Source organism: Hypanus sabinus, chromosome 5, assembly GCF_030144855.1.
Source record: "Hypanus sabinus isolate sHypSab1 chromosome 5, sHypSab1.hap1, whole genome shotgun sequence".
Lineage (NCBI taxonomy): Eukaryota > Metazoa > Chordata > Chondrichthyes > Myliobatiformes > Dasyatidae > Hypanus > Hypanus sabinus.
Genome location: NC_082710.1, coordinates 173,556,333 through 173,582,036, shown reverse-complemented (window position 1 = coordinate 173,582,036; position 25,704 = coordinate 173,556,333). Strand labels below are relative to the sequence as shown.

Sequence of the window (25,704 nt, the reverse complement as noted above, 5' to 3'; positions counted from 1 at the left end):
TATTCATGGATATCTTCAACCTCTTGCTGTATTATAGTATTGTAATAATATTATAATATAATGTACAATATTATTGTATATTAGGTACAAGAGTGAAGCCCAGTATGGCCTTCTGCTGTTGTAGCCCCTCCACTTCAAGTTTGGATGTGTTATGCCTTCAGAGATGCTCTTCTGCACCCCAGGGTTGCAATGCGTGGTTATTTGGGTTACTGTTCACTGCGGTCAGCTTAAACCAGTGTGAGCATTCTCTTCCAACCTCTCCCGTTAACAATGTGGTTTTGCTCACAGAACTGCTGCTAACTGGATGGTGGTTTTTGTTTTTCACACCATTCTCTGTGAACTCCGCTGTGTGTGAAAATCCCAGAAGATCAGTAGTTTCAGGGACCCCATCTGGCACCAACTATAATCATTCCACTGTCAATCACTTAGATCCCACTTCTTCCTGATATTGGGTCTGAACCACAACTGAACCTCTTGACCATCTCTGTATGCTTTTATGCAGTGAGTTGCTGCTACATGATTGGCTGATCAGATATTTGCAAAAACAAACAGATGTAGCGGTGTATTTAATAAAGTAGCCTCTGAGTGTATGTGCTGGGCCCAGAACATATCTTTGGATGTGTTAAGGCCCAGGAATTTACTGGTCTGAATTTATCCTCAAGGTGCACTGTTCCGAGTTTCCCTCCTTCCAAAATAGAAATCCTAAAATCCTTGGCAAGGATGGAAATAGTGTTAGGAATGTGTACTTCATGTAAATGAGAAGCTATGAGGCAGAGAAGGCTAAGAGTACACATCGGGCTGCTGTTTATCGATGACAGCATGGTGTTCAACACCATCATTTTGCTAATCCATGAGGCTTTACTCAGCTTAGCGCTGAACTGTCTCAGCACCTATGGCTTGCAGCCACCAGCACTGAGCTACCTCCACGGGTGTGGACTCACCTTTGGGAACTCCACCGCTCATGTTCTGTGTGTTATCTGTTTATCTTTGTTTTACTGTTTGCATGATTTATTCTTTTTTTGCACATTGGACATTTGTTGTGTGGAGTTTTACATGGATTCTATTGTGTTTCTTAGTCATGTGGCTGTCTGCAAGAAGATGCATCTCAAGGTATATGGTATATACACTTTGATAATAACAGTGCTTTGACTTTGACCCTCAGTAATAATCCACTAAGACGAAATGACTTTGTTGAAAAACAGTTTCCCACTCAGGAGGTGCCTGTAGCCCCACTGCAACCAGCAAATCCGCCCCACTCACAGGTTGCACTGTACATAAGTCAGGCATTTAGATCCAGGGCAGGTGTGTGGCAACCGTGCCATCTGAGGAACGACAGGAGTAAAAGGGGACCAGGTGCAACTGCTCCATTATGCTGGTGCAAAGATCAGAATCAGCTTTATTATCACTCTCACATCACTTAAGTTTGGTGTTTGCAGCAGCAGTGCAGTGCAATACATTAAAATACTTTCAGTTACAGCAAGAGATCACTGGCCGGTGGTGTAGTGGCATCCACACCGAACTTTGAGGCGAGTAGTCCTGGGTTTGAGTACGGCCGGCTCCTTCCACACATCGAAAACTGGCAAAAATGCTAAAAGACAGTGGCAAGGTTGCCACAAGGCACAGAAAGGGGCAACATCGACATCGAAAAGAAATGTGGAAAATAAATAAGCCATGCAAAAGAAAAGCAGAAGAGTGAGGTAGTGTAGTCCTGACGAAGGGTCTCGGCCCGAAACGTCGACAGTTGATACACCATCAATAACTCTTGGAGACGGGAGGCGAACGACGGGCTTTTATTAGCTGCAAGAAACGACCACACAACATCCTGGAGACTGAGGGAGGAGCCATGCCTCCAACCGCCTTTAAACAGGGGTCTGTGGGAGGAGCCAAAGGAGCAGTCAGCAGAGGGGCGTGTCCAGACAGGTATATGTAGTTCACCACAACAGTGCTTCTCCCTGTAGATGCTGCCTGGCCTGCTGTGTTCCATCAGCATTTTGTGTGTGTTGTTGAGCGAGGTAGTGTTCATGGGTTCGCGCACTGTTCAGATATCTGATGGCAGAGGGGAGGAAGCTGCTCTTAAAATGTTGAGTATAGGTCTTCCAGCTCCTGTGCCTCCTCTCTGGTCAGGTCCCAGATGCTGAAGTTCCTCAATGATGGATGCAGTCTTCCTGAGGCACTGCTCTTTGAAGATGTCCTTGATGGAGTGTGTGGGGGGTGGGGGGAGAGGGTTAGTGCTGCTGATGATGAAGCTGGCAGAGTTTGTACTCCTCTCTAGCTTTTTCTGATCCTGTGCATTGCCCCACTCCCCCACACCAGGCGGTGAAACAACCATTTAGAATGCTCTCCACTGTAAATCTATAGAAATTTGTGAGTCTTTGGTGACAAACCAAATTTCCTCAAATCTCCTAATGGATTGTTGGGTGGGAGAGTCTAGGACCAGAGGACATAGCCTCAAACAGCGGGCCATCCTTTAGATCGGAGATGAGAAGGACTTCTTTAATGAGAAAGTGGTGAATTTGTACAATTCTTTGCCACAGACAGCTGGAGAGGCCAAGACTTTATGTATATTTAAGGCAGAGGTTGATAGGTTGTCGATTGGTCAGAGCATGAAGGGATATGGGGAGAAGGGAGGAGATTGGGGCCGAGAGGAAAATTGGATCAGTCATGATGAAATGGCGGAACAAATGTGATGTGCCCAATGGCCCAATCCTGCTCCTATATCTTACTGTCTTGTGGCACGAAGAGGAGGAGGCCATGCTTCCCACTTGACTACACTGGCAAGCGCTATGATTGTGGATTATCTTGTACCTTGTTCAGATCCCCTCTGAAAATCATTTAAAAACACATGACATAGAGGCAGCTGAATAGTGAGTATTGGTGAGGGGGAAGGAGGGTGGGGGAGGGGTGAAGTGAGAAGCTGGGAGATGACAGATGTAAGAGGTAAGGGGCTGAAGCAGAAGGAATCTGATAGGAGAGCACAGTGGGCCATGGGAGAACGGAAAAGAGGATGGGGACCTAGGATGAGGTAATGGACAGGTGAGGAGAAGGGAAGAGATAGAGAGAAGTCAGAATGGAAAGTGGAAGATTTCTGAGAGGTTTTTTTGTAGATATCTGGTAAAACATTTGTCACGGGTGGCGTATGTCGGAGTGAGTTAGCGTGGCAGAGAGAATCGGTGAGTTGAGCACAGGACCTTTAAGAACGAGCATTCAGAGTGGAGATGTCGAGGAGGAGCCAAATTGTGTGTATATTTTAGTGTGAGTTTCGCAAGTCCCGATCAAACAGGAGACTCTGTGTGTGTGTCTGTGTGTGTGTCTGTGTGTGTGTGTGTGTGTGTGTGTGTGTGTGTGTGAGTGTGTGAGTGAGTGTGTGTGTGTGAGTGGGTGTGTCTGAGTGGGTGGGTGTGTGAGTGTGTGTGTGTGAGTGTGTGTGTGTGTGTGTGTGTGTGTGTGTGTGTGTGTGTGTGTGTGTGTGTATGTGTGTGTGTGAGTGAGTGTGTGTGTGAGAGTGGGTGTGTCTGTGGGTGTGTGTGTGAGTGAGTGAGTGTGTGTGTGTGAGTGTGTGTGTGTGTGTGTGAGTGAGTGTGTGTGTGAGAGTGGGTGTGTCTGTGGGTGTGTGTGTGAGTGAGTGAGTGTGTGTGTGTCTGTCCGCGACAAAACGAAAGTAGAATGAGATCCCGACTCATCACACAAAAAAGGAAACAATATTGGGGATTTTTTCTCTCTCTCTCTCTGCAGAGTTCCGGGATTTCCACCCCGGGGGTTTCCAAAATGCCACAGTGCACCGCTACCTCTTGACCGGTGAAAATGTCAGCCTCGTCACCCCGAGTTCCCCAGCTGGAGTGGTGTAATGGGGACAGTGTCTCTGCTCTCTCGGGGGAGACGCCAACAATTTCTCGCTCTGTTCACCGGAAGGACCATTGTTTAGTGTTTTTTTTCTTTCTTTCTCTCTCTCTCTCTCTCTCTCTCTCTCTCTCTCTCTCTCTCTCTCTCTCTCTCTCTCTCTCTCTCTCTCTCTCTCTCTCTCTCTCTCTCTCTCTCTCTCTCTCTCTCTCTCTCTCTCTCTCTCTCTCTCTCTCTCTCTCTCTCTCTCTCTCTCTCTCTCTCTCTCTCTCTCTCTCTCTCTCTCTCTCTCTCTCTCTCTCTCTCTCTCTCTCTCTCTCTCTCTCTCTCTCTCTCTCTCTCTCTCTCTCTCTCTCTCTCTCTCTCTCTCTCTCTCTCTCTCTCTCTATCTATCTATCTCTCTATCTCTCCAACACACACGGTACAGGACAGCCTCAGACGTCAGGAATAAAGGTGGGGAAGAAAGGGACTGGTGTCAGAGATAAAGGAAAACATAATTCGGGAGGGGTTGGGGAGGAGAGGATGATGAAACAGGAAGAGTAGGGCAGAAGGGGAGGGATGAGGCAGGTGAGGGGACATGGGGAGAGGGAAATGGGTGAGAGGATAAGGATAGGGGAGATTAGAGGTGAGGGGGAATGGGGAAAAGGAGGCAGGGAAAGACCGGGGAGGGGGAACGGGGATAATGAAATGCTGAGAGAGTAGGAAGGTAGGGGAGAGGATGGAGAGGTGAGGGGGAGGAGGGGATAGAGATGCTAGGAGGGAAGAGAAAGAGGGGAGTTGTGCTGGGTGTTGCTGTGGAGGAGAGAGTAAGGGGAGAGGAGGTGAAAGGGCAAGGGAGATCGAGGCAAAGAGATGAGTCAGAAGGGGATAAAGGGAAGGGGAGATGAGGAAGATGAGAGAGATGGGAGAGGAGACGAGGCAGGGGATAAGGAGAGTGGGATAAAGGGGAGGAAAGATGGCAGAGGGAATGGGGGAGATGAGAGAGAGATGAAGGTGAGGGGAGATAAGGCAGAGGGGATAGTGGGGAGTGGAGATGAGTGAGAGGGGAATAAGAGGGGAGGGGAGATGAGGGGGAGGGAGACAAGGCAGAGGGGGGTTAGGCAGAGAGGAGGTGCGAGCCTGAGGAGGGGAAAATGGGGGTTGGGATTGGTGTGGAGGGAGACAGAAAAGGGCAGAGGGATATGGAGGAGTGGAAGACTGTGAGGGGGAAAGACAGGAGAGAGGAGAGAAAGGGAGAGGAGCCGGGAAACCGTTGCCGGCGAGAGGAGGTGTGAGAGGGTGTTGTAGAACTGGAAGAGGCAAGATTTGAGGATTGAGAAAGTGTGAAGGAACCGGCAGGAAGGGGAGAGAAGTGGAATAGAGGATTGTGTGAATGCGGAGGAAAAAGAGAGGAGAAAAAGAAATAGATGACGAAGAGCAGGAAAGGGATAGAAAAGATTGTGGGAATTGATGCAAAGGGAGAGGGCGTCGAGGCGGGGCTGGGTGGAATCTAAGGGTGAAAAGGGGGCAAGAACTGTAACGGGGCTACCTGCCGGAGGAGTTCCAGATCCCAGATCCGGATTGCTCCTGGGTCAAGCATCTTTTGTCGCCGGCTGGAACAGGGAAGACGGGAGAGTTCCCGAGCCAGGGAGCGGAGACGTGTCGGAACGGAATTCTGGAGCCAGATCTACTCATTGTGAGAGAGCTCACAGGCTGGAACAACCCTGGGATACTCAACTATGACTATAGCAGGTCTCGAGGGGATTTGCACAATCAACATAACCTCGTACGTGTAAAAGTCCCAGAGGAAATACTGTCAGCAGCTTGGCTGGAATTTCCAGCGCCGCGCGCTACAAATTGGCCCAAGCTTCCGCCCAGTCTCCTAGTTACCCTCTGACCACGGAAGTATCGGGGAGCGCTCCTTCCACACAGGGTGAGTTAAGACACTGACGTTCGCCCAACTATTGTAAGACTCTGGTTTCACTGTGTAATGCTCTGCTAAACGCCGCTTAAACCCGTGTAATATCTGAAATCAGATTAAACTATTTCTTTAAAAATTTCTGATGAAGGATCTCGGCTGGAAATATCGACTGTTATTGCTTTGCGTAGAGGCTGCCTGACCTGTCCACTTAGCTCCGGTCGATCCCCTGATCTCTCTGTCCCTCTCTCTCGCTCTCGCTCTCTCTCTCTCTTCCCCTTTCTCTTTTTTCTTCGCTCTCTCCCTCCCTCTGTCCGTTCTCCCGTCCACCCCATTGCTCTGCTTCTCGTCTCGAACTTCCACCGCCCTCCATCGGGGAATTTAACAGCGACAGGTTGTAAACACAAGAGATTCTGCGGATGTAAGAGCGAAGTCACGGGGATAAGGCAGACCCTGGACAAACGACAGAGATGGTAGGGAGGCGGTAGGAGACAGAGTCAATCTCGGCTGCTGCGATTCGAGTTCACCCGAAGAAACGGCGACCGGACAAAGTGTCACAAAGATGGATCTATTTCCGTAAGGGCAAAAGCGATCCGCGCTTCCAGCGATCTACTGGAGAAGAGGACTGCCAGGCATTCTTCCGTAGGAGCTCAGTGATTCCACCGCCAGGTGATTTACTGGTCCGTACGCACAACCATCTACTGGACAAGTCAAGCAGCGAACAAACAAACTCACCAGCCGCTGATGAAGCCATCCAATAATCACTATGCTGTTCTCCTATGGATTCCCCTTACTGGTGAAGGCATGTGCGTGGTTTGTTTAACGCGGGGAGGTTGATGCACATCGGAGTCAGCATCCAGTGGCTTGGAATGCGAGACGATTGGGGACAGCTCCCTGCTGCAGCCTTCCTCCACCTTCACTGCCCCTGTGATGCCATCTTCTTGTGCCAGCTCCACCGTGGAGGTTGGGTCGCACTTTGTCTGGGTGAGTCTACCAGCAGCTACGCACCAGATGGCATAGTTCATGGGATCCCAGCATCTCACAAGCCTCTCCATCACAACTAAGATGACAATCCTCGAAGAAGATCTATTGGGAGAATAGATCTTTATAGCCAAGATGATGGACTGCACACAGTGACCCATGGATTAGATGGTCTGCTGGATGTGACCCATTGGCCTGACAATGAACCAGAGAAGTGACCCATGGAGTATGTTATCCTCTGGATGTGACCCATTGATGGAGTGATGCCCTGGGCAAATGATCTGTGGGACAGTTGATCTTAGTTAATTCCCAAGCCAATTGATCCAGTGGGTGGACAATTCCAGGGTCAATACCAGACAATTGATCTGGTGGGCAATTTATTCCTGGGGTATTCTTTAGGTCTGGTTATATGTTGGAGAATTGATCCATGAACCAATTGGCCCATTGGTCAACTGGGGAAAAGAGAATCCCATATTTACAACCTTACATTGAGAAGTGCTTCCTGACATCAAGTAGAAATGGCTTGGCATGCTAATTATGATGTTATGCTTACAGAAGAAGGATTGTTTCTCTCCGTCTACATGATCAATTTCTTTAAATATTGTAAATGTTTTGATTACTGATCTAATACTACTATTTAAAGATATTTACATCTGCCTCTAATAGCAAGGTGGCTAGCACAGTCACTTTATGGCATCAACTGTATGATCAGTGTTCAATTCCCACCACTGCCTGTGAGGAATTTGTACATTCTCCCAGTGCCCATGTGGGTTTCTTCTGACTGGTCTGTTTTCCTCCTACAATCCAGAAGTGATGCCCTGTTAGGCTTAGTGAGTTGTGTTGGAGGCGGAAGCATGGTGGCACTTGCAGGTGCCCAGCGCAATCCTCACTGATTTAATTTGGGGTGCTGTAGTAGCGTAACGGTTAGTGCAACGCTATTACAGCTCAGGGCACTGGAGTTCAGAGTTCAATTCCAGCACCCTCTGTAAGAAAATTCGTACTTGCTTCACATACTGGTGTGGGTTTCCTTTGGGTGCTGCAGTTTGCTCCAACCGTCCAAAGACGTACCGGTTAATAGGTTAATTTGTCAATGTAAATTGTCCTGTGATTAGGTTAGTACTAAATGTGTGGGTTGCTGGGCTGTTTGGCTCAAAAGGCCAGAAGGGTTTGCTCTGCATTGTATGGCTGAATAAATAAATAATATAAAATATATAACTGGAGAAAACAAATCAAGATTATGCCAGCTCTCCCCGTAACTTAACTCCTCTACTGGCACAGCAGGCATCCTCAGTCAGGGCAATGAGTACCGAAAATCGTAAACTTAAAAAATTCCTCAGATGCCGGAAATCCGGAGCCACACGCTGGAGGGACTCAACAGGTCATGGCAGCATCTATGGAAATGCATAAACCGTCGACACTTCATGCTGAGACCCTTCTTCAGGAGTGTAGAAGTCAGGACTTATGTCTTATGGTCTTGTGAGACATCACGTTGAAGTTGTTCAAGAGATTGTTGAGGCTGCACTTCAAATACGACCTTCTGTTTTGGTCACCCTGCTGTAGGAAATATACCATTAAGCTGGAAAAGAGAAGAAGGATGTTGCTAGGATGCAAGGCACTGAGTTATGGAGAGAGGCTGGGCAGCTTGGGACATTTTTCCCCTGAGCATAAGAGAATGGGGATTGATCTTATGGAAGTATATAAAATTGTGAGGGGTATAGTTCGGGTGAATGAATGCACACTCTCTGTTTTTCTCTAGGGTTGGGGAATCAAGACATAAGCTTAAGGTGAGAGGGGAGAGAGTTAATAGGAAACTGAGGGGGCAACATCTCACCCAGAGTGTGATCCACATGGAACAAGCTGCCAAAGGGAGTGATTGAAACAGGTACATTAACAACATGTGAAAGTTACTTGGACAGGTACAATGCATAGGAAAGGTGTGGAGGGATATGGGCAGGCATGAGCAAACGATGAGAATCTTGGCCAGTATCGACCAGTTTGACTGAAAGGTCTGTTTCCATGCTGTATGACTCTGTGACTCTCTCTGTTCTGTAGAATAACCCCTCTAATTCATATGGTCCCTCCTTACACATCTTGCCAAAGTACTCTACTGCAAAATCCTAAGCACTGCAGCTTGGCAACACTACGACCACGTCTGTCTCTTTATAATGAAGCTCAAAGTCAAAAGCCAAAGTAAATTTATTATCTAAGTATGTACTCTATGTCTTAATATATACTACCTTGAGATTAATTTCCTTGCAGGCATTTACAGGGTATAAAGAAATACAATAGAATTTATTAAAAAAACTATACACAACTCAGACAAAGGCTGACAACAAACCTATGCGAAAAAGAAGACAAACTGCAAGTAAAATGTGTATAATGTAATACTAGAACATGTGTTGTAAAGAGACCATGAAAGTGAGTCTGTAGGTTGTAGAATCAATTCAGGTAGTGATGTTTAAAGTTATCCACACCAGTTCAGGAGCATGATGGTTGTAGGGTAACAACTTTTCCCTAACATAGCTATAACTATACTAAAATGGACATTGCTCTCGTTTTGTTCAAATTATGTTCCTTCTTGTAAAATTTATGTATAATTTATGTTTTTTCCCCTTGTGAACACCATAAATCAATTGCTAAGTTCGTGTGATGCTGCAGTTTTTCTTTGCACCTGTGTATACATGTAGACATGCATATGACAACAAACTCCCACCCATCCACCTTTTAACTGCAGTTTTGTGCTTTTACAAAGTGAAGGAAATAAGGTCAACTGGATTGCAAGTGAAATCTAATTCACGGTAGCATAGTGGTTATTGTAACTCTAAACCAGCACCAGTGCTCACCGATCTCTGTGAACTGTGTTCAATTCCCACCACTGTTTTTAAAGAAGTTGTACCTTCACCTGCGTGAGATTCCTCCAGGTGCTCTAGCTTCTTCCCACGTTCCAAAGATGTACAGTATTGCGCAAAAGTCTTAGGCACACATATATAACTTGGGCACCTAGGGCTTTTGCCCATTACTAGATTTGAACTTGTGGAGTGGAAAGTGGGTTTAAAGATTTGGCGGGAGCAAAGGATGTTGGGAATGGTGAGAGTGGAGTGCCACAGGAGGGGTCTGGGACGGGTGGCAGAGAAGGTGGCAGTAGAATGTGTGCAGAAACACTCAGCCCTGAGATATCAGGCAATACCATTTGATTCCAAACAATTGATTTATTGATCACTACAGAATGTCTCTGGTGTTTCCTGCTTCCTCCTCCTCCCTTCTTTTCCCAACCATAATTCCCTTCTCCCTCCCCAGCACAATCCTCAGCAACTTGACTTGATGCAAATGATGCATTTCACTTTACATTTCAATGTTTCGATGTACATGTGACAAATAAAGCTAATATTTGAATAATAGAGCTAATCTTCACAAAAGAATCAGATTATCATTCCTCATCGATGGAGCAAAGTTTCAAGAAACTGAGATAAATCTGAATCAAAACTGAAATTAGAAAGGTCAGCTTTTCATGTGGGCCATATTTATAGCCAAGTAGTTCTAGGCTGCTTTCTATTTGGACTTCAGAATTGAAAATAAGTGTGGGACTTTTTGTGTACTCAGTCTGAACTTAACAGATAATGTTATCAAGAAAGAAATGTGGGATGGGGTGGTTCAGAATATTTGGTAACTTATATAAATGTGTTTCACTTTGATAAAACGAGAGACACTTATTAACCAGCCCTAAATTACTGGAATTATTATTCAGGTTGGCACCCGCTTGGCTCTGCTTCAAATCCTTCTCCATTTGAGTTCCCACTTGAGAGACTTGAGTAAAACAAAAAATCAAGGTTAACTTTTCGAGATTTGGACCGGGCTTCAAACCTGTTATGAAAGAGATTTACAAGAAACCTCGTGGCACTGCTGTGAAAGGGAGCGGGCTGATTGTTTGCTAATGCAGGATTTTATCTGAAATGTTAACAAATCCTTCCCCATGTCCACACACACACATACACACACACACACACACACACACACACACACACACACACACACACACACACACACACACACACACACACACACACACACACACACACACACACACACACACACCTCTCTCTCGACCCAATGCGTTCCTCCGGTGGGTTGCTTGTTGCTCCAGAGTCCTGCATCTCTCGTCTCTCCTAGCAACCTCCTCCCTGCCCTGGCCAATATTTATTCAGTTTTAGAACATATGACATAGAATATTCAAGCACAGTACAGGCTCTTCAGCCCACAATGTGCCTACTTTTAAACCTACTCCAAGATCAATCTAATTCTTCCTTCCCACATAGACCCCGATTTCATCCATAGCCTGTCTAAGAGTTTCTTAAATGCCCCCAATATATCTGCATCTATCTTAGTGTTGCACCCACCATTCTCTGTGTAAAGAACCTACGTCTGAGACCCCTGCGTATTTTTCTACAGTCAGCTTAAAGTTATGGTCCCTTATATTAGCCATTTCTGCCCAGAGAAAAAATTCTCTGGCTGCCCGCTCAATCTATGCTTCTTATCATCTTGTACACCTCTATCAAGTCACCCCTCACTCTGTTTCACTCCAAAGAGAAAAGCCCTTGCTTGCTCCACCTTTCTTTGTAAGATATGGTCCAGGCAGTACTTGGGATAGATCATCTGGTCTCCACTACATTACTGGCTGTGGGATCTTGCCATACACAGACTGACTGCCATTTTGGAATACAGGTCACACCTCATGAGTAGAGTGCTGTTTGATGTCCAGGAAAGGATGTGAAGGGTGTCACGTAAATGCAAGTCTTTTTTGGGTTTTTTTTTAAGGTTAAATAAGAGAATATTCCCAGAGCCGAGCTAAGGAATGGAGATGAGTTTGTTCCCACTGAAACATGAAGATAGGCCCCAGCTCTACAGTTCGGTGTGTGTCGAGAAGAAAGCCTTATTCACAAGCACCAACACGGAGGAGACGGACGGGGGTTATGTGACAAACACCAGTCAGGGCTATGATCGCAAGTACTACTGCGGCGCCTGTGGGCTCCTGATGAGAGATCCCGTCCAGACAGAGTGCGGGCATCGGTTCTGTGAGATGTGTCACAAGACAGTATTGTAAGTTGTCACTTCATCCCATTGCATTACTGACCACGTGTTCTCTGCCAATGCCACAGTATCAAATTATCGAAAGGGTTCAAATCACAGAATCATACAGTAACTTATCACCATGAAACTAACCTACACTAACTGCATTTGCCACATTGGGCTCAAACCCCTCTATGCCTTTCTTATCCAAATACACTTCCATAACTGTGGTTGTATCTGCCTCCAACACCTATTGTAACACGGTCCAGACACTCACCACAGTGTGGAAAAACCTAGCCCCTACCCCTCAGATGCTGGAAATCCAAACAACACCAGGCAAAATGCTGGAGGCAGCATCTGTGGAAAAGAGTAAACAGTCAATGTTTCAGGACAAGGTCCTTCTTCAGGACAGGTGAAGGGACCTACTGAAGGGTTTTGGCCTGAAATTTTGACTGTACTTTTTTTCCCATAGATGCTGCCTGGCTTTCTGAGTTTTGTCTCTGATCCTCTGACGCTAGTGCTTTGATTCAGATGAATCTGCTTGCTCTGCACCCTCTCTCTACTCCTCTCTGCAGTGTGGTGACCAGTGCCACACACAATATTCTAAGTGGTCCCGGTGGATCTTACTGGGCTGAGGGGATGGTTCTCTTGGGGATAGCATTGATTTAATGGCCCAAATGACCTCATAATAAGTGAGCATTTGTATGTCCTTATATATATTTATGCATCAATTAATTTTTCCTCTCTTTCACTTGCCTACAGGAAAGAACTGATGATGTGTCCCTCTTGCCTGAGGGATAAAGAAATAGTTGAGAATGTTTCACTTGCCACATTTGAAAAGGTAAGAAAATATGCTCTGTTTGTGGTCCATTGAAAGGCCTGGATAGAGTGGATATGAAGAGGATGTAGTGAGAGACTCTAGGACCAGAGGGCACAGCCTCAGAATAGAACAGAGATGAGAAGGGACTTCTTTAACCAGAGGGCTGTGAATCTGTGGAATTCATTGCCATGGACAACTGGGGATATTTAAAGTGGAGGTTGGATTGGTTGTTTCCTTCAGTGACAACTAACGCTGGATTGTGTTGTTATTCTGAGGCTGTGGATAGCAGAGTCAAGATCGACACTTATTTTCTCTCCTCAGCAGTGGTCTAAATCATCTTCACAACTCGACGTTTTGGTTTGAGACCTTTCTTCAGGACCCTGATGAAGGGCCTTGGCCCAAAACAACAACTGTTTATTCCCCTCCATAGATTCTGCCTGATCTGCTGTGTTCCTCCGGCACTTTGAGGGTGTTACTTAAGATTTCCAACACCTGCAAAATCTCTCGTGTTTACAATCTTCTTCCATTGTTGGCGGCAAGTGCAGGGTATTCCAACACTCTCCTGACCCATGCTTTGTAGACTGAGGGAAGGTTTGGAGTGTTCCTTCTTTGTATTGTACAATGCTCTTGTACGAAACAGCTAGTACAGTTTATGATTAGTGATCGGAGACTGGGCAATATTCAGAGAAGGAGGGTTCACTCTTGTATTGGAGAGGTAATAATTGCCTGTAACTTATAATGAATAAAGTTGGTGTTTATTGACTCATTGAGGCTTTCTGTATGTTTTAGTGTTTTAACGACAGGGCGATTGCAAAGGAGATCCTAAACCTGGAAGTCTCCTGTCTCAACCAGGGCTGCACATGGACTGGTCCACTGAGGGAACGAGAGGTAAGTCCTTCACATTCACTGCACAACACTCTCAGAGGAATGATGCATGGAAGATGCAAGTAGACAATGGAGGTGGATGATCCCCGAAAACACACACTCAATATTTTAGGAACAGCTTCTTTTCTTGCATTATCAGATTTCTAAATGGACAATGAACCCATGAACACTGCCTCACCTTTCCTCTTTCACACTATTTCGTTTATTTATTTCTTCTTGTTAGTGATTGTTTTTACATCTTGCACTGATCTACTGTCCCAAAGCAACAAAACTTCACTACATATGTTAGAGGTAACAAAACCCGATTCTGATTAGAATTAGAATAGTTACGGTTTATTGTCACTGACATATAGTAGATCGTGAAATCTGTTGTTTTGCAGCAGCAGTACAATGCCAAACGTAAAAAAAATCACTCTAAGTTACAACAAGAAGTCCTGAGTTCAGACACATTTCTGCCCTAGAGCCTTGAAAACTCAGCACTCGGCGGTGCTGGGCTGGCCTTTAGGGCACTGGATGAGCCGTTCAGGCCACCATATCTATGGCCTATGATTAAAACTGGGGCAGCAAGAAGAGCTGTTGTTGCGCTATTCTTTTGACGCAGGTTCAATCCCACCTCCGGCGCTGGCCGTGTGGAGTTCGCTCTTTCTCCCAGTAACTGCGAGGGGTTCCCCACTCAGGTGGTCCTGTTCCCCCCCCCCCCCCCCACCCACCAATGAAGAGACTCAGACTGGCTGCTGTAAATTGCTCTAGTGTTTTAGGGAAGGGTAGAATCTGGTGAAGGAGAACAAAATGGGGATAAAGTGGTCAATGGCCAGTGTGGACCTGGTGTGCCAGAGTTCAACATCTGTATGATTATCAAATATTCTTTGCTGGCTGCCTCATGTGTAGTACAGCTAATCCAAAGTTACTAATGCTTGACATTCAGCAGAGCTCAGTGTTTCTTGAATGACCGTCAAGCGTTTGGCAGGAGCCTGATGGCGTAGGGTGATAGCTGTTCTTGAACTTGGTGGTGTGGGATCTAAGGCTTCTGTACCTCCTGACTGATGGAAATAGAGAGCAGCAATTGGCCAGTGAATTTACCACTTCCACCTCACAAACCACAAAAGCCCCAGGAGCAGTCTTTGGCCCATGCCGAGTCGGCAGAGAGGAGAGTGAGTGCCTTATGCTTTAACAGTGTGCCATTTCTCTGGACCTGATGTGTGATCATATTTTGTCCTTGGCATTTCAGGCGGAGCACAAGATGACTTGCGAGCAAGGCCTCCGGAGGTGTCCCTTCAGTGTTGTCGGCTGCAGGCAGATGGTGAGTGAGAGGACATTAATTCAGTGAATGAGGCCACTATCTTGGCCTGGACAGGGAGCTCTGTGTCAGAACAGAAGGAAGATTTTCCATTACTACAGCACCTTTTGTGGCTTTGAAACATTCCAAGCAAATGAAAATCTTCCTTTAAAGCTGGGATTTGGGACTATTAGGTAATGGTCAATTTGTCAATGTAAGCTCTCACACATCTCTGAATACTTCAACAAAAACTAACAACTCTTGGGCTTTATGAGAGTGGAACTGAATGTCTTGACCGTGCCTGCGTGCATTTATGCATTGTGTTGCTGCCACGTGATTAGTTGATTAGATATTTGCATTAATGAGCAGGTGTACCTAATAAAGTGGCCACTGAGTGTAAAGCCAACCTTTAATCTTAAAATGTTTCTTTGCAGATACCTGGTCAGAAGGTCGACGAACACATGCAGAACTCTGTTGCACACCATCTGAACTGTGTCCTTCAGAGCATCCAGGGATTCCGGAAAGAGCTCGGTGAGTCTCCCAGCCTGGAAGGAATGTTTGGGAATCGGAAAGAGATGAGCTTACAGCCCAGCCAGTTGCTAAAGCAGAAGACACAGGGCGAGGATGCCCAGGAAGATCTGAAAGTAAAACTACAGACTTTTGAAAACATTGTCACGGTGCTAAACCGTGAAGTGGGACATACAATAAATACTGTTGAAAAGCAAGAGAAATGGATAAAGGAGCAAGACACAGTGATTGCACAGCTAAAGAACAAGGTAAGAATTTCATAGAACATCGAAGAGTATAGCCCAGTACAGACTCTTCCCCGTATGCCGTATCTACCCTTTAACCAACTTTAGGAACAATGTAACCCTTCCTTGCCCAAATCCCTTCATTATTCTTTTGCGTGTAGTTTCACACTGACAATGAACAAGAAGAGGGTGGTGAATGGTGGCGAACCTTTGACTGCCTAGCTAAAGATCAGGGAAACAAACACACCTGATTTAAAAAAAAAGAGTAGTCACTCCATGGAAATGGAAAGAGTGGAAGATTGTTACACAGGAATTCTGGACATCCGGATTAGCACAGTAACATAACGCTCAGTGCGACGCTTTACTGCACTGGCTGTAAAATCAGGGTTCAATTCCCACCGCTGTCTGTAAGGAGCTTGTATGTTTTCCTTGTGACCATATGGGTTTCCTCCAGGTGCTCCGGTTTTCTCCCACGGTCTGAAGGCAACTTGAACAGCACAGCGCAGGAACAACCTCTGCCTGTATAATGGAACTCAAAATGGTTTATTATTGTCATAGGTTGAGTGAAAAGCTTTTCTTACATACTGTTCATTTAGCTCATGGTCTATATCCCTCCATTCAGTGTCAATCTAACTGTTTCTTAAAAAGCACAATTGTATCTCCTTCTATCAGACCTTCTGGTATCTATCACCCTCTGTAGTAAATAAAAACTTACCTTGCCCATCTCCTTTAATCTCTCCCCCATCCTCTTGTGCTTGATATTTCTACCTTGGCAAAAAGATTCTGGCTGTCAATCCGAACAAATCCTTCTCAAAGCCTTAAGAACTTTTACCAGGTCTCCCCTCAGCCTCCCAACGCTTCCGAGAAAACAGCCTCAGTTTGTCCAACTTCTCCTGGGCCCGGCAGCAGATGCTGGAAGTGTGACGGCACTTGCGGGCTGCCACCAGCACGTCCTCACATCGTGGATCATTGACGCAAACAACAAATTTTCACTGTTCACTTCGTTGTATATGCGGCAAATAAAGCTAATCTAAGTGTAATCTGTCTAGCTCATACATTCTAATCCAGGCAGTATCCTGGTAAAACTCTACTGCTCCCTCTTCAAAACCTCCACACCCTTTGTGTAATGGGTTCGCAGATCTTCTTCAGCACTTCATTCCAGCCACTGGCTTACAGTTCACCGTTTTCTGAGGTTCCAGTTTCTATTGAAACTCGTTCCCTTCGCCTGTCCCCATTCAATTGGATGTACTCTGCTTCCTCCAAGAGGATATCTGTGTTTTCTGTGAGAAAAAACTCAAAACAATTAATTCCTCTGCCAATTCCTTATTCCCCAACACAATTACTTCAGCCCCAACCTGTAGGGGATCCACATGATATGAGATCAGTTTGTTGCAGGTACGTTGAAACATACAGTGAAATGCATCATTTTGTGTCAAATCAAATCAGTGAGAGAATGTGCTGGGGGCAGCCCGCAATTGTCACCACGCTTCTTCTGCCAACGTGACATGCCCACAACTCACTAACCCTAACCTGTACGTCTTTGGAATGTGGGAAGAAACCAGAGACACTCATGTGGTCATGGGGTGAACACACAAACTCCTTGCAGACTGCGGTGTGATTCTAACCCCAGTCCTACATCTGGCACTGTAAAGTGATTGCGCTAATTGCTGTGCCACTTGCTTTAGTTTCTGTATTTCTAGCCATTATCACTTTCATCTTTCACTTTCCTTTCTTTATCACTGCCCTGGTCCTGGTTTGCTGAAATCTGGATTTTCCTTACCACCTCATCCTTAGGCTTACTTCTCAAGTTCACGTTCAACTCAAGTTCAAGCTGACATAGGGCACATACCCAGGGTATAAGTGCCACCAGAATTAGCTTCTTGCAGCAGCAGCAGAGGAAATTATGAACATAAGTTTGTAACATGAGTTTCAGGGTGGGACTGTCGTGTAGAGGTTAGTGTGACACTTTATAGCACCGGCTGTAAGATCAGGGTTTGATTTCTGCCACTGGCTGTAAGAAGCCTGTACGTTCTCCCTGTGGCCATGTGGGTTTCCTCGGTGCGTTCCAGTTTCCTCCCATGTGCCAAAGTTGTACAGCTTAGGGCATGCTATGTTGGGCTGAAGTGTGGCAACATTTGCAGGCTGCTCTGCATAACCCTGATTGGATTTGAGGTAAAGCGGTGCATTTCACTGTATGTTTCTATATATATGTGACAAATAAAGCTAATCTTTCAGTTAACGTAAATTATGTTTAACTTATATTACAAAAAGGCATAACTTGGCAACATTCTAAGTCTGTTTCTTTTAATTTAATATTTAACTACCCTTGACAGCCATGACTGTACCTTTCTTTGTGCTGAACATCTTTAAAAGGACACACCTTTGTTACACATTAAGTTGTCATAAATTTAATTTTAGCCAATGCTTGCTTCTGTGTGTTAGACATCTCCAGAATGTGCACATGGTAAATTATGCAATTCTGGACTCAAAAAAGTCTCTGGAATTGTTGCAAAAATAGGAAGTGATGCAAACACTCAGTGAGTCAGGCTATGAATAAGAAAAATTAGATCAATTGTTCAGGTTGGAAACAGTTCATCAGAAAGAGATGCTGATTTTAATGCTGATTTTAATTTGTTTAGAGGGCGAGGAGGGGATGGACAGGACAAAGGGAATGTTTCCAATAGGGTAGTATCTAGTTTCCTGTGTAGATAAGCTGTTGAAATCTTTGGGTTTCATAGGTTAATGAGGGAAGTTTATGACAAAGAAAACAAATGGATAAGTAAATGCAGGACAAAGTTGCAGGGATCTCTCGGCAGTGTAGAAGAGGCGGCTGATGTTGGAGCCAAAATCCAAACAGCAGAAGGAACTCAGTCATTAACTGAGTGCTGATGTGGGGTCGGTATCCCTCTACATGGCTGACTCACTGAGTTCTTCCAGCAGTGTTTTTTGGAGCTGGACAGAGTAAACGGAAACAAAAAGAAATATATCACAGGTAGATAACTATAGCGGAACTGACCAGAACTAATAGAAACAGAGGAAAATTGAAACAATCATTTTTGATGTTGACATAAGAACATAAGAACTAGGAGCAGGAGTTGACCATCTGGTCCATGGAGCCTGCTCCACCATTCAGTTAGATCTCAGCTGATCTGGCTGTGCACCTATCTGTCTTTTCTCCATAATCCTTAATTGTCCTGCTATGCAAAAATCTATCCTGATGAAGGGTCTTGGCCTGAACTGTTTATTCCTCTTCATAAATGGTGCCTGATCTGCTGAGATTCTCTAGCATTTCCAGCACCTGCAGAATCTCTTGTCCTCAAAAACATTATCTAACTGAGTCTTAAATATATTTAATGAGGTAACCACTAATGCTTCCCTGGGCAGAGAATTCCACAGATTTACTACAGTTTCTCCTCATCTCTGTCCTTAACCTATCCCTCCGAATCTTGAAGTAATATCCCAAAAGTTGTGCTATACCCAGATTGGGTACCAGTGTGTTCTATGATGGCCCCTAGAATGGTGAAAATGATTCCAAATCTAGTAGTGCGATTTCCTTAATTCCAGAAACACTGATGTAAGTCTTTTATTCAGTGTCAGGTGTGGTCTCAATCAGCATAATCTAAGGCCCCTGCCCTTCCCAGACAGTCTCTCTTCTCCCCTCTCCCATTGGACAGAGGATGCAGAAGCGTGGACTGCATACTGTCAGAACAACTTCAGCCCTGCTGTTGTGGAGCCGTTGATAAGATGGACTCTTGACCTTACTGTCTACCTGGCTATGATCTTGCACCTTGTTGTCTACTTGCAGTGCCCTTTCCCTGTGGATATTACACTTTATTCTGCACCCTGTCATTTTCCCTTGTTCGGCCTCAATGAATTGATTAATATGAACAGTAAGCAAGACATGGTTTTCACTGTGCTTCACAGTGCATATGACAGGAGCATGGGATTGGGAAGGGTAATAAATCAGCCATGGTCGAAGGGCAGAGGGGACCTCGCCTGATTCTGCTCCTATGTCTTATAGACTGTATTCCATCATTGTGCCCACTTGCAGCCTGGTGGAGAAACAGTTCATCTGGGGAACTCTGGAGAGAATTCCTCACCATTGACAGCTGAGGAGGCAAGTCACTGGGTGCATTTAAGGCAGATATTGTAAATGGTGCTAAAAGTAAAAGGCAAGAGAACACTGTTGAAAAAAATCAGGCATGATGGAACAGCGGAGCAGACTTAGTGAGCCAAATAGACTAATTCTGTGCCTATGTCTCATGGTGTAAGACGTAGTGTTGTTAATTAGACAAGCCAACAAGAATTTTTACAATACTCAGCTGTGACATGTTTTAATTACCTTACCAGATACGACAAAATGAGAAATCAATTTGCCTCAAGGATGTGGTGATCGCTAACCTCCAGATGCGCCTTGAAGTCTTGGAGAGCACTTCATATGACGGCACTTTGGTCTGGGAAATCTCTGACCTCAGCCAGAAAATGCAAGAGGCCATCGATGGGAGGACTCCCTCAATTCTCTCCCCACGTAAGATTTCAATATAGCTTTGGAAGCAGAATTTAATATATTTAGAGTATAAATAAGTAGTCAGCAAATGCAGCATCTGTCCAACACATCCTCAATATTACTTGTGCTCACTGGGAGAAAAAAAAACAGTATTAAAATGCTAGGTGTTTGTGACCTGTCCTTTAGAAAATGCTATCACTCCTATCTGCATGACCTGGGCTGTTGCGTAATTAAAGTGGATCATGTGACACGAAAGGGCCAAAGAAACACTGCACAGGCCACCCACGAGTATTGAACAAGTTCTGTTTTTACTAAAGTCCTTAAATCAATCTTGTTTCTAAGTTGAAAGATACACAAAAACACTTGATATGGTAACAAAATCTCCATGGTGTTGTAGTGAATGGCATTGAAACATGCAAGAAGAAAACCAGTTTGGCATGGACAGGATGGGCTGAAGAGCCGGCCTCTGTGCTGTAGTCTTCAATGACTCTCAGATCAAACAATTACTAAAAGGGAAAAAGGGAGAGGGATGGGGAGCGAGATCATGCATAACCGTCGTTAAGTGATACTAGGATTTGTCATAAGATTGTATGGTAAGCAAGCATGCCCTTCAGCTCAACTCATTCATCCCAACCATGGTGCTTACCCAAACTAACTTCTCGATATTTGGCCCATACCCCTGCAAACCTTTCTGATCCACGTACCGGCCCAAATGTCTTTACATGTTGTAATTGTATCTTCCTCTACTCCTGGCAGCTGGTTCCACATAGTCGTGACCCTCTGTGTGAAAATCTTGCTCCTTGAATCCCATTTTAAAATTCTTTCCCTCTCACCTTAAACTATTGCCCCATAGCTTTACACTCCCCTACCCTAAGAAAAAGACATGGACACTATGTGTCCTGCAAAATTTTATCTATCTCTAGAAGGTCACCCCTTGACCTTTTCTGCTCCAGGGAAAACAGTCCCAGCCTGTCAAATCTCCTCTCATTACTCAAGCCCCCCAGTCCAGGTGACTCTTCCCTGGGCCCTCTCCAGCTCAATCTTGTGCCTGCTACCTAACATGTGGTGACCAGAGCACATGGTACTTCAAATGAGGCCTGATCAACTTGTTTTGGCAGGGCAATGTTTGAAGTGGAGTTCCAGACTGTCAGCTTATCGATCATCTTTCTCTCTCCCACAGCGTTCTTCACCGCTCACTGTGGCTACAAGCTGTGCCTGAGGATGTACCTGAATGGTGATGGAGTGGGGGCAAACACACACCTCTCTCTATTTCTGGTCATAATGAAGGGCAAATACGATCCCATTCTGGAGTGGCCATTCAGCAAGAAGGTAAAGGAACCTCTCAATATACAGCAGAACACACTGGTAGATCCCATCAAGAGGATGGAAGAAATTTACTGCGTTAGGTGTAGAGATGTTTCCATTTATTGAGGTCTGGGAAAACTGATGGTTATAAATTTAAGAGTCACGGTATCGAAACTGGACAAACTTGTCCAAGGTGCCTCTCTGAGCTAATTTGTGGAATTCATTGACACAGACTGCTGAGGAGGCCAAGTTATTAGGTATGTTTAAAATGGAGTTTGGTAGGTTCTTGGCTAGTCAGTGTATCAAAGGTTATGAGAGAAGGCAGGAGAATGGGGTTGAGGGGGCAAACTAAATCAGCCACAGTCAAATGGCAGCATAGGCTCGATGAGCCAAATGGCCTAATTCTGCTCCTATGTCTTGTGGTTGTCTGATAGTCAATTGGCCCATTTCCTTCCAAACATTTATTAACCAGGTGCTCATCCAAATATCCCCTTCACTTGGTCTCACTTATCAACTTGTATTCCTCCCCCCCCAAATCTAGCTTTTGCCCCTCCCTTTCCAATCCTTGAGAAGTTTTTCAGCCCAAAACACCCACGCATGTTGCCTGACCCGATTTCCTTTGTGTGTTTCTCAAGATTTCCAGCATCTGCAAAATCACTTGTGTTTACGATTGGCAAATCTTTATTTTTCTCCAGGTGACCTTTAAGCTCTTGACTCAGCAGGACAGAAGCCTCCAGATGGTGTCGGCCTTCAAACCGGATGTCAGCTCTCCCTCATTCCAGAGGCCCACCCAGACCATGAACGTGGCCAGCGGCTGCCCGCAGTTTCTGCCCCTCACCTACCTCCACTCTAACTGGCACTCCTACGTATCTGATGACACCATGTTTGTCAAAGCCATCATAGAGCCTTAGCTCTCTGTCTCCATGGCAAACCTGGCAAAGAAGGCATAGACCTCAGGACTTAGCAAGGGCCCCACTGCGACAGATGTGGTGGCTGCCTGGGAACACGCAGTGAAGCGGCCTCCCACAATCGGCACCATCCTCCAACCCTGGAGTTTTGAATTGCACTTTTGTTACACATATAGAATTAATTTTATTACTGCAATGTTACAAATCTATATTTTTAACCTAATGTAAATTATATGAATGAATATTTTTCTAACTAATGCTTGGATGAGGAGGCAAGAAGCCTCACATGTGGAATGTGAACATTTGATGGCTAAAGGGTCTCATGCTGTGTGATGACAAAGAGGCCACTTGGTCCCTCAAGTCTGTCCCACCATTCAATATAATCATGGCTGATCTGCACCAAACTACCTCCTCTCCTATGCCAGTTCCCAAGTCAATTAAGTTGCCCATCTATTAACTGTTTATCTACCTCCTCTTGCAATACATCAGGGTGATGTGGTCACATATTCAGCTTTTTGGTCTGTTCAGACCCCGTGCTGACATGCAGGGAACACAGTGAGCCCAATGTTTCTCTCACTTGCAATCCCGGGGCATGGAGCCAGTGAGTTGAGGTGCTGTCTGTATGTGGAGTTTACATGTTTTCACAGATTCAGAATCATACAACACGGAAACAGGCCCTTTGGCCTGGCTTGTTCATTCTGACCAAGATGTCTTCCTGAGCTAGTTCCTATTGCCTGCATTTGGCCATATCCCTTAACTAATTTCCCCTTTGCCCAATAAAGGAAATGATGAACAGGATGAGTTACCAATGGTAGGGTGTTAGGGTTGGGGTTTGATTACTTTTTGGATTGAGAATGGTCTTGCAGTCAGTGGGAGAGACCTTGTTGTTTTAATCTTTGAAGCAAGTTCACAGAGGTTTGTCTGTCAGGACAACGCAGAGGGCGTGGGAAGTTTCACATCCAAATGCAGTACACCCAAGACCCAGTCATTTATCGCATGGGTAACTTCCAGCCTGACAGATGGGGGAATTACCCACTTATCTTCCTTGTGGCATCATTTTATACCACATTTGCTTTATGAGATTATGTCAATAGTTTGATGGTAAAATATATTATTTACATATTAAAACACTAAATATTTTTCTTAATTATAAAAGTGTTATTGAGTCATCGAACACTACAGCAGAGAAAATGGTCCTTTGGCCCATCTAATCCCTGCCAAACCAGTCATCTGCCTAATCCCATTAACCTGCACCAGACTATAATCCTCTATACCCTTCATTTAAGAGAAATTGGATAGGTACGTCCATATACCTATACAATTTCTCTTAAATATTACAATTGATCTTACATCCAACTTCCACTGGCAGCTCATTCCACATTCTCACCATCCTCTGAGTGAAAAAGTTCACCCTCATGTTCTTCTTAAACATTTCACTTTTCACTCTTAACTCTTGACCTTTAGTTCTAGTCTCACCCATCCTTAGTAGGAAAAACCTGTTTGCATTTACCCTATCTATACCCCTCATAATTTTGTATACCTCTATAATGTATATCCTCAATCTCTTATGCTCTAGGGTGTAAGGTCCTAACCCATTCAACCTTTCCCCACAACTCAGTTCCTCCAGTCCCGGCAACATGCTTGTAATTTGTCTCTGTATTCTTTCACTCTTATTGACATCTTTCCTGTTGGTAAGTGACCAAAACTTCACACAAAACTCCAATTTAGACTTCAGCCTAATCTATGAAGGCCAATATGCCAAAAGCTTCCTTTAGAAAGACAATCAGAAATCACTGGCATATGGCATGAAATTTGTTAACTTTTGCAGCAACAGTACAATGCAATACATGATATTATATGGGGGAAAACTGTGAATTAAATATTAAATATATTAAATAGTTAAATAAAGTGTAAATATCAAAATAAAAATAAAGTAGTGAGATAGTGTTCATGGTTTCACTGTGCATTCAGAAATCAGGTAGCAGAGGGAAAAGCTGTTGCAGAGTTGGTGAATTTGTGCCTTCAGACTTCTGTACCTCTTTCCTGATGAAGAGGGTATGTCCTGGGCGGTGGGAACCCTTAGTAATGGACACCACCTTATACAGGCACCTCTCCTTGAAGATGTCTTGGATTTAACTCAGAAAATGTGTAGCTTGGATGCTTGATTGTTGGGTTGTGTTGTTCTCCAATCCTGGCAATCTATTTCATCGTCTTACGAGGCTGTTCACTTGTGGTGTGTTCTCCGAATGCTTATTTTTTTATATCCTTATCAATCAGAAGACCGAGGGGTACAAATTTGGCTGGCATCATTGAAAGCCTGCACATGGCATACAAGAGAATTCCCAGAAGCATGGTTTGCTACAAACAATTTTATAAAGAGGCATGTAGATCGTGAACCCATTTATAAGCCAATGCAGGCAAAATTCCAGCCAATGCAGAGTTCACCACACAACCAGTCAGTGACGAGATCCCTTCCCTACTTCACAATTGACTTCCCATAAGATGACAAGTCAAATGACACACTTATAAAAGCCAAGTATTCGGTCTGTGATTTATCAATGTTTGTTCCTCTAAACCCTGTGGACTATTTGATGGTCTATAATATAATCCCCTTAATGTAGCCATCCCTTTCTTATTCTTCATTTCCACCCATATAGATCTGCTTTCCAACCTGTCTTGACTGAGCACTGCTGTGACAGTTTCCCTGACTAGTATTGACACCACTCCCCCTTCAATCCCTCCCATTCTGTCATGTGTAAAGCAACGGAACCCTGGAAAATTGAGCTGCCGGTTAGTCCTGCCCCTCCTGCAACCAAGTTTCACTAATAGCTACAATGTCATAATTCCAAATACCCAGAGCTCAGCCACTTTTCTTGCAAACATGTATGTTGAAATATACACAACTCAGAACATAGTTCCACCTTGCTTCATCTTTTGTTTCCTGACCGTACACAGGCTTAACATTCTTCCTAACAACCATTCTGTCTGCCCAGGTGCTCTTGTTTGCATCCCCCTTTAACTCTAGTTTAAATCTCTCCCCCCCCCACACCTCAGAATAGCACCTGCAAACCTTCCCACAAGGATATTAGTCCCTCTCCAGTGTTCAGGTGCAAACCATACCTTCTGTACAGGTCCCAGCTTCCTTGGAAGAGAGCCCAATGATCCAAAAATCTGAATCCCTTCCTCCTGCACCAATTCTTTAGCCATGTGTTAAACACTGTATGATCTTCCAGTTTCTGGCCTCACTAGCATGTGGCATGGGTAGCAATCTAAAGATCACAAGCCTGAAGGTCCTGTCCCTTATGTTATCACCTAACTTCCCTGAACTCACTTTGCAGTGCCTGGTCACCTATCCGACATTGGTCATTGGCACCAACAATGGAACACAATCTCTGACTACTCATCCTCCCACTTAAAAATACCATGGATTCGTTCTGAAATGTTCCTGACCCTGACTCCCAGGAGTCAGGAT

General features: G+C 44.9%; 1 protein-coding gene across 5 annotated transcripts; it reads left to right on the top strand.

Annotated features, from left to right (window-relative positions):
* The first annotated feature begins 4,902 nt into the window (after positions 1–4,902).
* LOC132394600 (TNF receptor-associated factor 2-like) lies at positions 4,903–25,704 on the top strand. 5 transcript variants are annotated; one of them, XM_059970933.1, is made up of 10 exons: positions 5,774–6,718; positions 8,472–8,922; positions 11,528–11,809; positions 12,542–12,620; positions 13,389–13,487; positions 14,713–14,784; positions 15,195–15,536; positions 19,863–20,040; positions 21,200–21,348; positions 22,020–25,704. In XM_059970933.1, exons 3-10 carry the CDS (start codon positions 11,565–11,567, stop codon positions 22,233–22,235), a joined length of 1,380 nt encoding a protein of 459 aa, XP_059826916.1. In that variant the 5' UTR covers positions 5,774–6,718; positions 8,472–8,922; positions 11,528–11,564; the 3' UTR covers positions 22,236–25,704. The 5 variants fall into 5 exon arrangements, with proteins under 5 accessions (XP_059826917.1, XP_059826916.1, XP_059826920.1 ...); XM_059970934.1 differs by lacking the exons at positions 5,774–6,718; positions 8,472–8,922 and adding an exon at positions 4,903–5,749; XM_059970937.1 differs by having other exon boundaries at positions 5,774–8,597.

Coding starts and splice junctions, on each gene's coding strand:
- LOC132394600 (XM_059970934.1), top strand. CDS start 11,565: ATGGAGATGAGTTTGTTCCCACTGAAACATGAAGATAGGCCCCAGCTC. Junction 12,621..13,388: donor CACTTGCCACATTTGAAAAG/GTAAGAAAATAT, acceptor TGTATGTTTTAG/TGTTTTAACGACAGGGCGAT. Junction 13,488..14,712: donor GTCCACTGAGGGAACGAGAG/GTAAGTCCTTCA, acceptor TTGGCATTTCAG/GCGGAGCACAAGATGACTTG.